Source organism: Zea mays, chromosome 6, assembly GCF_902167145.1.
Source record: "Zea mays cultivar B73 chromosome 6, Zm-B73-REFERENCE-NAM-5.0, whole genome shotgun sequence".
Taxonomy (NCBI): Eukaryota; Viridiplantae; Streptophyta; class Magnoliopsida; order Poales; family Poaceae; genus Zea; species Zea mays.
The window spans coordinates 99,112,623-99,123,443 of NC_050101.1; the positions used below are offsets into that span (position 1 = coordinate 99,112,623).

General features: G+C 45.0%; 1 protein-coding gene across 4 annotated transcripts; it reads left to right on the top strand.

Moving 5' to 3' along the window:
• Window positions 1-1,886: 1,886 nt before the first annotated feature.
• LOC103629626 (external alternative NAD(P)H-ubiquinone oxidoreductase B1, mitochondrial) lies at window positions 1,887-7,787 on the top strand. Of its 4 annotated transcripts, XM_008650709.4 has the most exons (10): window positions 1,887-2,124; window positions 2,234-2,367; window positions 2,683-2,947; window positions 4,200-4,406; window positions 5,286-5,536; window positions 5,808-6,027; window positions 6,131-6,235; window positions 6,453-6,850; window positions 7,085-7,204; window positions 7,336-7,787. In XM_008650709.4, exons 2-10 carry the CDS (start codon window positions 2,267-2,269, stop codon window positions 7,421-7,423), a joined length of 1,755 nt encoding a protein of 584 aa, XP_008648931.1. In that variant the 5' UTR covers window positions 1,887-2,124; window positions 2,234-2,266; the 3' UTR covers window positions 7,424-7,787. The 4 variants fall into 4 exon arrangements, 3 of the variants coding, with proteins under 3 accessions (XP_008648931.1, XP_008648930.1, XP_008648932.1); XR_004850222.1 differs by having other exon boundaries at window positions 1,887-2,367; window positions 6,453-6,986; XM_008650708.4 differs by having other exon boundaries at window positions 1,887-2,367.
• The last annotated feature ends 3,034 nt before the right edge of the window (window positions 7,788-10,821 follow it).

Below are 10,821 nucleotides of genomic sequence, written 5' to 3' on the forward strand. Positions count from 1 at the left end.
GGCTACGTCGACTATAATTCACCGGACAGTCCGCACGAGGCGCCGGACAGTCCGGTGTAACAACCGTGCAACGACTACCTGCCACGTCGACCAAGGGCCAACAGTCATATGGCGCACCAGACCGTCCGATGCCCCACACCGGACCGTTCGGTGCCCCACAGAAAAGGAAACCAACCAATCAGGCGATTCTCTGTCGCGTCCTGTGCTTGTACTGTTCACTGTCCGGTGCGCCCACGGACAGAAGGCAAGAATTGCCTACCAAATGGAGCTCCAACGGCTCCTAACTGCCTTGGTGCTATAAAAGGGACCCATAGGCACATGGAGCAGACACCAAGCCTACATTGAATATCCTAAGACGCCTAGGCTCCGCAAGCACGCATCCGGATCATTGTGTTTGAGATTTGAGCACTTGTTGAGTTGTGAACTTGGTGCGCTGTGTTTGTGTGCTCGTTTCTTGACTTGTGTGCGTGTCACTGCTGTGACTCTAGCTCTTGCGTGTGTTTCTATTCCCTCTCTTACTCTTGTGGTTTTCATTGTGATCAATATTGTAAGGGTGAGAGGCTCCAACTTGTGGAGATTCCTCACAAAAGGAACATCTGCTATAAGGAAGAAAACCGTGGTATTCAAGTGGATCATTGGATCGCTTGAAAGGGGTTGAGTGCAACCCTCGTCCATTGGAACGCCACAACGTGGAAGAAGGCAAGTGTTCTACTTGGCCGAACCACGGGATAAAATCGTTGTGTCATTTGTTGTTATTCGTGTGCAATTCTCTCTGCTTCTACTCACTTGATAATTGTTCTAAGTTTAATACTCACCTTGTGAAGAGCAATTAAGTGAACAAGTCATCTCTTTCTCTCTAGACATAGCACCTTGGTTTTGATTCCACTAACATTTTATAAACCAAGTTTGTGTCATTTAGTGTTGATCCCCTCTAGGTGCTCTAAGGCGGCGGCAAGTGCGCCTGCGAGGTAGCAGTTCTGTAGCTCTGCCGGTAGTCGGTAGACCATATACGGTAGAGCTGTTTAAAAGGGGCCCTGGCCCGTATCACGGATGGGCCAATATATATGGTGGGCTTGATATGTATCGGCCCACGAGCGCAGGGCGGGGTCCGGCGGCAGGTTGGAGAAGACGCGAGGACCGAGGAAGCAGGCGTCGACTCGGGCGGCCTGGAGATCAGCGAGACGGGGCTCGGACCTCGGACTGGCAGGGGCAGTGCCTCCGCGACGGCGCGGGCCAAGGCGGCGAGCGGCGCCCCGACCCTAGTCGCCAGGCGCGCCGTCCGGACGAGAAAGGGCGGGAAGGTGAGAGTCATCCGTGCGGGGAAGGTGATGGTCGCGGCATTTATTTCACTGACTGAGTGAATGATAAAGTTATTATCGTTGTTGATCACAGTTCGTACTACCAAATGGTTAAGAAATTCTTGTAAAATTGCTGCAAGTGGGCCCTCAGTAAGAAACTCTTCTTATGCTGCAGGAAGTCGAATGTCTGACAGTTTAATCACTACATGCTATATAGTGTTATAATAATAATAAAGCCCCTTACTTTGTCATTATTTTCTATCCCTCGTCACTGCATCTAGGAGCTAACTTGTTTTTTGGCATCAAGATTATAATGGACCTATATCTAACGCAGTAGAATTCAAGTCATATTCAGAACTAGATCAAGCTGCAGAAAGTAAAATTCAAGATCGTCTCAATAGCAAAAAAGGCAGCGTGGGGGGCATGGAGGCTGAACGACTGAAGCATACGGCATGTCGCATCGCATGGTATATCTAAACAAGAAAAAGGGGGAAAGAAGCGATAGCGATAGGCCATGTGGACGTGTCACATGCTGGTCAGGTGGAAGTCAATTAGGTCATGTAAAGAAATGCAGAATGGCCATGACTCATCAGAGGGAGATGGGAAATTGCCGACCGGTGTATAATACGAAGTCTTGGACGTGGATGAGATCTGGAACTTTTTTATTCCTGCATTGCCTCAAATCTGGGGTAATTTTCCTTTTATTTTTATTTTTTTCTGGTAGGAGTACCTGGGAGTCTGGGACAGGTCAGAGGCAGCTGCTGCTGCGGATGGACACGCGACACATCCGCAGCGGCTAGCCAATGAGCGGCGACCAAGGGAGCAGGTAGTAGGCCGTGTTCTAGGCTGGCCTTTTCCATCGCTTTTCTCGCCGGTATTATTAGCGCGGATCGTTCATCGTTCGGGATTGGGGTTCTGACTCGGAACCTGATCAGTGAGTGTGGTCTTCTGAAAGCGAGCAAAGGAGGATGGGGTTCTCCTTCTTCACCTCCCGAGCCGGTGCTCGACTGCTGGACGGGATCGCGCGCCCCGGCTTCTCCACCGCCGCGCTTCTGCTCACAGCGGCCAGGTGCGAGTGCTTCCTCCGTCGCTTTCCACCAGAAACCCCCCGATTTTGCTCTCTCTCTCTCTTTTTGGAGGAGGGCGGTTGTCGCGTGATTTACTGCTCCTTTTTCTGTTCACCCATCTGTTTCTTCCCGTCCCTTTGATTTGCTCTCCTGTTCGACCATCGTCGTCAACTGTGAAGGCCATAGGATCATGTTTCTTGGGATCCATCTACTGTGTTTGGATAGGGAAAAATTCATACCTTCGGTTTGGTTCCAGTATTTCACTTTGCATATTTGGGCTGCATTTGCGAGCTGAAAGATTCGCTACCGCTCTGCAGTGGCGGAGGCCTTGTGGCGTACGCGGATTCCGCTGCAGAGAGCGCGCCGGACCCATCTCAGGATGCTCCCAGGAAGAAGGTGGTGGTTCTTGGGACTGGCTGGGCTGGGACGTCGTTCCTCAAGAACCTCGACTGCTCCAGGTATGAAGTGAAGGTCATATCGCCCCGGAACTACTTCGCGTTCACTCCTCTGCTTCCGAGTGTCACGTGTGGGACTGTCGAGCCGCGCAGCATTATTGAACCGGTACGGAGGATGTTTGAGAAGGTACTTCTTTTTTTGCCAATTGATTATGTGCTACTGTGTGCTCAATGCAATTTGGTGTGGTGTTTTGTTTATTCTCGTTGGAATGTTAGCATAAATAATGCTATTAGGTGTTGTGCTTGTATCGGTAGAATCAGCTCTAGGCCCCTGTTCCACCGCATGTATTCACATACTTGCCTCATCTTGTATTGCAATTTGCACTGAACACTTAGAGGTGTCTTGCTAACTTTATTGAATACGCAGTTATTTCTCTCTTTCTACATTTCCCAAATGGTTAGCGTGATCATAGATCGCACACCCTGTCTTCTGTTCCACAGTTCCCCATCTCAATGAACCATTGTCCCAAGTCTTCCATCTGGCTCCAATTAGACAGCGCCAAAGCTGGTGCCTCAATCCATGAAGCCACTTTTCCCCATATTATCCTAGAGAAGCAGTATTCCTGGGATAAAAAATTGTGAGAATGTCTCTAGGTTCCTAACACACAGCTGACAGAAGTGGTCGTTTGGCCACCCCTGCAGCTGCAAAAGCGCAGTTGTCCATATTCTGTTCTGAAGCATGAGCCAAGCGAAGAATCTGCACTTCATATGCAGACTTTGCCATGTACTGACCATCAGGCGAATGTAGCCAAGTGACCGTGCCTTATTGTGATTGCAGCAGGTGTATATCCTGTAGGCGCACCCATAAGGCCACAAATTCCGTGATGATCTGCTGGCTCATATTGTGATCCACATCCATCACCCACTTGTTGTCTGTCAATGCCTCCCTCACCGTTCTATTTTTCCTCAAGCTGTGTGCATACAAAGCTGGAAAAAGTGTTGGTGGCACATCTCTTTGGTCTTGACTCTTGAGTCTTGCCATGTGTTGGTTAGCTGTTCATTTGTGATACTCCCGACATCCAAAACAAGTGGGGCCTTAAAACGCATGCAGTCAGCTCAATCTGATCATAGGTATAATTTATAATGTGTACGTGTGTAGTTTGGATATATAGAAGTGATATGTGTAAACATGACATAACATTATTTCATAAATCACAATATTGCACTCTTGTGACTTGTTCAGTGTCCCTAATATGCGATGATAAAATTCAGTTGTCAAAGTGGCATAGCATTGGCATCAAAAAAATTTAAAAAAATCATTTCGTGTTTACTAAGAGTGCTTACCTCGATACCTTGTATGCCTCAGTAGTGTTCATTCACTTTCTGTGTTAGTTCAGTGACACAGACTGTTTTATTGTTCTTGTCTTTATTTTTCATAGAAAAACAAGGATGTCACATTTTGTGAAGCCGAGTGTTTCAAGATTGATGCAAATAGAAAAACTGTACATTGCCGTTCTGCTGTTGGAACTAATCTTGATGGGAATGGTGATTTTATGTTGGATTATGACTACTTAGTTGTTGCTCTTGGGGCTACTGTAAGTACATTTAACACTCCTGGAGTGCTGGAGCACTGCTGCTTTTTGAAGGTACAATTCCCTACATATTATGTTTTGATCCATATATCAATTATAAGCTGTAGTTATTCTGCTTGATCGTTAATAACATCATGAAGATGCTTTTGATTTTGATCTCATTGTCTAATCCTGTGTGAAATGAAATTTTTTTGTCTAACAAAACAATGTAACTGCAATGATAAATCTTACATCGACACATAGATTTCATTGCATGAAAGAACCTGTCAAATTATAATCATGAAAGAGGTGAAAGGACCTCTAGTGTAATGATTAAGGCTTCCGAGTAGCACCTCCAAGTCCCGGGTTTGATCTCCCTCGGGGCGAATTTCTGGCTTGGTTAAAAAAATCCCCTCGTTGTGTCTATCCGCTCCCGGTTTACGTCCTGCGCGCCACCCTTCGGCTGGGCCGTTGCAGAGTGGGCGGTGATGACCTGCTAGTGATGGGGAGTTAGGGTTCGGAGATTTTTTCGGCCGGGACTATATTTCGGCCTCTTAATATAATACCGGAGGGCGGTCTTTTCCTCCCGTCCGAGTTTTTTTTAATAATCATGAAATAGAATCAAATGTCAGTTTACACTCAACCATATGGCATGATGTAGTGCACACCCATTTGGAACACACATATATAGCTTGTAGCTACTTATGTTAAGCATATGTGACCTATGTTTTGTTTTTTCACACGTCAGCATTCCCATGGAGCACCTGCTCAGTGGCATTACATTCTCTGAATGACCCTGTTGTGTGACTTTGCCCTTAATGCAGTATAAATCTTCAGTGTCCTTATGGTCATTCTTCGAAGATTTACATTCATGAAGCTACTAACTGCATCATCTATCATGTAATATTTTCTGCCTTCCTCTATCATGACATGGCTTCACATCATGAAAGTCAGGAAGTAGAGGATGCTCAGAAGATACGGAAGGGTGTGATAGATTGTTTTGAAAAAGCATCACTTCCAAATATTAGTGAAGAAGAGAAAAGGAAAATCCTACATTTTGTAGTTATTGGTGGTGGACCTACTGGAGTTGAATTTGCAGCAGAGATGCATGATTTTCTTGTCGAAGATTTAGTGAAACTATATCCTGCCATTCAAGACCTCGTGAAGATAACAATTATTCAATCGGCAGAGCATATATTGACTATGTAAGGTTCTATGGACTATCTTGTTGCAATAATAGCCATCTTTATCTTTCATGTTGCTGTAATAGTCCTCTGTACTTTATCTAACAAATATAGTTTAATGTATCTGAATTTTAGTTGCAGTTGGATGTTTTTTCCCCTTTTTATATGGGAAAAGCATTTCGAATTGGGTGAAAACATGAACACTGTAGCTGTGTTCAAAATTCATTTCTGATTTAACCACAGCAGATTGTAACGTATACCATGTGTGGAATGTGTATTGTCTGTTATATAGGTTTGATGAAAGAATAGCTTCATTTGCTGAACAAAAGTTCAAGAGGGATGGCATCGAAGTGTGCACGGGCTTCAGAGTGATAAAGGTGTCTGATGATTTGATTACAATGAAGAGAAAATCTGATGGTGAGGAGTTATCAGTTCCTTACGGAATGGCTGTTTGGTCTGCTGGCATTGGTACTCGTCCTGTCGTCATGGACTTCATGCAACAAATTGGGCAGGTTGTTGAATCTCTCATTACCAGTTAACATATTTATGACTTACTCAGCAACAGTACAACTCCAATGTTGTGTTGATATATCAAAATATTCTCTCCTTGAACAGACCAATCGTCGTGCCTTGGCAACTAACGAGTGGTTAAGGGTTCGCGAGTGTGAAGGCGTCTATGCAATTGGCGACTGTGCTACAGTGAGTCAAAGAAAAATAATGGTATGTGCAGAGCCTCTAATCCCTATTTACAGATGAAGCCTACTGTTCTTGCTTTCCAACCTGACAGCTTATGCTGATATTCTGTAAATCGTGAATGCATACATCAATAGGTTTTGTTGCTGGATAACTTCATATGTACGAGATCTACCATTCTGTAGCTCATATGTTTTTTTTTCCAACATCAAACCCCTCTGACTTATCTGTTTCTTGATTCCAGGACGATATTTCAACAGTATTCAAGATGGCAGACAAGGACAATTCCGGCACCTTAACACTAAAAGAGATCAATGGTGTTTTAGATGATATATGTATAAGATACCCGCAAGTAGAGCTGTATATGAAAAGCATGCACATGCTTGACATTGCGGATTTAATAAAAGGCGCAGTTGGCGATTCTCACAAGGAGTCCATGGTGGTTGACATAGAGGAGTTCAAGAAGGCTCTGCGCCACGTTGACTCCCAGGTGAAAAACGCTCCAGCGACGGCCCAGGTCGCCGCACAGCAAGGGCAGTACCTCGCCCAGTGTTTCAACAAGATGGAGAAATGCAGAGAGGAGCCCGAAGGCCCTCTGCGCATGGCAGGGGGGTCCGGCCGCCACTTCTTCCGCCCGTTTCGGTACTTAGCTTTCTGCCCACAGTCCAAAACCAGGGCTTGCATAGGCGCGTGCTATGTTTCTGACAAGACTAATAATAGCGTAGGAGACTAATAGTTCATATTCAGTCAACATAGATGAGTTTTGATACAAAAGATGGTCAGTCCACAGAACTTGTTTTTCATCCAACCTTATGATACTGATGTCATTAGCTCTCAGCGTATTTCTACTAATCTCCTGATGCCGTTGCTTTGCAGCTACAAGCACTTCGGGCAGTTCGCGCCTCTGGGTGGAGAACAAGCCGCTGCAGAGCTCCCGGGCGACTGGGTCTCCATGGGCCACAGCACGCAGTGGCTCTGGTACTCCGTGTATGCCAGGTAGAGAAGAAACTCAGTCACTCCCGACCCCGCATTGTGTTTGCACGTTGCGAGTTTCTTTCTGTGGCAACTCGATGGCTGTCCTAAACTCGCTACCATTGTTCTCTCCCCCCATGTATGTCTGTACCCAGCAAGCAAGTGAGCTGGCGCACGCGGGTGCTGGTGGTTTCCGACTGGACTCGCCGCTTCATATTCGGGAGGGACTCAAGCCGGATCTAGCTGCCAAGGATTCTCTTCTGCACAGGGGGGGGGGGGGGGGGGGGGGTTCGTTCCGTCCGAAGAATAATCGGTTTCGCTGCTGCTGGAGCTTGAGCAAGCAAAGCTGTTTCCCCGCGCCTGGCCCTGCCGGCGAAACTGCTGTTCTTTCTTCTGCTACATGGTAGATGGCTCTCAAAGCCTCACGCCGGTTACTTTCACTGAGGTTTTAGCTCTGGTTTATTTGATGTCCATAGGTTTTCTTCCTTTGCTTGTGATCTCAACACATCCATCACTATGATTCATTTGTGTGTGATACATATTGCAACTTCAGTTAAAATCCAACCTTTTCTTAGGAACAGGGCTCTAAAATCCAGCGTCCTCGTCAGCCTTCTCTCACATTGGTCTTCTAGTCTCTTATCACTTTTGTGCAATTTATTGTAAATCTAGTGTTTGTCTTACAAAATCAATGTCAATTTATGTACAACATCTGCATCTGTAGATAATCCAAAGACAAACTTAGGCACCCTACCAACTAACGGTTCCTTCAACATTGTTACTGGAAAAACTAAGCAGTGAAATTTAGCAGCAGCAGCAACAATAACAACTGACATGTCAAAGCAGCCAAATGGAGGATAAACAAGAACAGCACTAAAATACAGGCAATCTGGCAACGCGCTCAGAGCAACTCCAAGAGAAACCTTAAAATAACACTAAAAACATTTATTGGTGAAAAACACCTTATTGAGCCGTCCAACAGTATCTTCATCCTCTCCCGAAAACATTCGCATCCCGAATCCACCTGTCTCTCTCCCGCATATATTGGCGTCGCCGAATCCTCCCCAATCGCCCGAGCGCGTGCGCACCCAGTTGTTTGATACACAATAGTTTGCTTGCACCCAGTATCGTTGGTCTTGGAAGGCGCGAAGCGTCAGTGGCCACGGGAGGTTTCAGCGGCAGCGGTAGAGGAGATGGGAGAGGGTACAATGGCGGTGGAGGAGGCGGAGGCGGCGTCAACGGAGGGAGATGAAAGCCTGGTCGCGGCGCTGCTCCGAATGCGCCAGTGGAATCCATGAATCCATCGGAGGCAGAGTTTCTCATATGCAGATGGCCGGAGATGGAGAAATAGACTGCGACGGTGGAGGCGCCTTGCAAGGACCTCTCCGCCCATCAGTGTCAGGACGCGCAAGAGCCATCGCAGATCCATTTTCATCCCCCTTCGGATGCAGCGATGTGGCCTTCTATTCATCCTTCGAGCTAGCGGCTGAAGGCATGAAATTGGGTGTTTAGGGTAGGAACGTGGCTACTTGTGTTTGTGTCTGATTGGGGTCGCAGGAGGAATCCATGATTAGCATCGCTGATGCTTTGCGTCAGTAAACACGGAGGTTTATGTTTCGTTTTCATGTCCAATGGTTCTATGTCTTTGTTTGATCCATTAATGTCCGATTCATTAAACAAGGTAAATCCATCTAAAATTTTACCACATATGTTACTTGTGTACTTGGTAGTAATTGTGCATTCTATCTCTATGCAATGAGATTATGCATAATGAGCGTTATAGATTTTTTATAGTTTGTTATCAATGTCAATGACTAGAGTTTACTAGCAATTAAATTATTACTGCTTCCTAAATGCAACAGTTGTCTTGATGATCTTTTCCTTCTCAGCTTCATATCTCTCAGCCTATGATGCTCAGTCTATATCCGCCTGTTTGGTTGGTTTCTCTCGATAGCCTGGCTGCATGAGACAGGCCGGCGGTAGCCTAACTCTAGAGATGCGACCAATTTGCTCGCGTCTGCAGAGCCTGGCCCAGAGTGCTTTAAGTATCGTGCGAGCCTGACTCCACATCTGCACGCAGGTAACCAAACACACACCTCGCACGTGTAGAGCCTGGTTGACAACAACCAAACACCAGCTCATTGTATCTCGCGATGTAAGCACCATTAAATACAGTCAACCAAACGCATGGATATGAAGTTTAGTTGGTTAGTCTATTTAGTTCAGTTGGTTAGACAAGAATGTGACAATTTTAATTTCACCACCCTCTTGCTTAGTCTATGTGACCTTGTGCTGAATTTACATAGTTCTTATTATTATCCATACATACATAGCAGCTCGCTCATTAATTCATTATGGCGCTTTCAGAATTGAAACTTGTGCCTTGAGAACTGAAGCTCACTCATAATGTCTACCAAATTGCAATACAGTGTTCAGTTTGTGCATAGTACCTGGGATTTGATATGAATACTTCAGGTTACTTCATTTTAGTCAGTGTCAGCTTGTGGTCAATTTCAGTGTATATTTTCTGAAATTGACCATTTGGTTTTCAGTTAGTGTTAGTTTCAGTCAGTGCCAGCTTGTGGTCAATTTCAGTTTTGTTTAGTAGGGATGTAGCCTGTAGGGATGACAGCGATGCACAGGAGCTATGAACAACGATGACACCTGCAGCACATACGAGCCCATGACGCAAACGAGCTGGCCCAAATAGGCAAGCCATGTCCTACGGGATCTGTTTCAAAATTATTAGGGATTAGTTATTAGCAGTCTGATGTAGATTTAAATTGTTTTTAGCGAGAATATTTTTTTTCATCAGCCCCAATAAGACGTTTTAGCAAACAAATTTTTAGTGTTCTTTTGGAGTTGCTCTCATACCGAACAATCATCGGCAAGTATTCAGACAAAAAAGCGGGTTGTCTTGATCGCCAGCAGTTTGTTTTCTTTCTAATATTCTTAGGATTTTGGCGTTCGGCATTCCCGTGATGCTTCAAGGTGAACTCCTGAATGACTGATCCAGGCCTGTCTGAGGTCCCAATAAATCAGGTCCAAGCTGAAAAACTGTGTTACTCAAACACACCACCCGTTTTTCACCAATGTTTCATATTTTTCATCAATGGACTTCCTCTTCCGGCGGTGTGTAAGACTAATGGCCTGCTTGGAAGTAAATTATTTTTATAGTTTCTAGAATACTATGGTTTATAGTAATATCGTAGTATTTTATAATATGAGATGTTTGATTGTGTTTCTGAAAATGTGTTTTTAAAACCATGCATGTTTTATAGAGGTAATTGTGATGATACCCTTCTTCGGCATTGTAATTGTGATTTTACCCTTCGTTACTAAACATTAGTTCAACTCGAAGCTTTTATAGCATGACTAGCTTTTGTCTAAACATTGGAGCTGGCCAAAATTAATGACATTATTGTGACAATTGCAAAGTGTAGTAGTATTATGAAACTAAAACATCAGTGCCAAACAGGCACGAACTGTACCATCATCATGCATGGTTGTTGTACAACATTCAGGAGAAAAATGTGGCATTTCTAGCTGGATTGGTGTAAAAATGAGAGAACCTAATAGCCAATAGGTGTGCTAATGATACTTACATGCAGACATGGGACATCAATTCATCAGTCCTAGCAAAA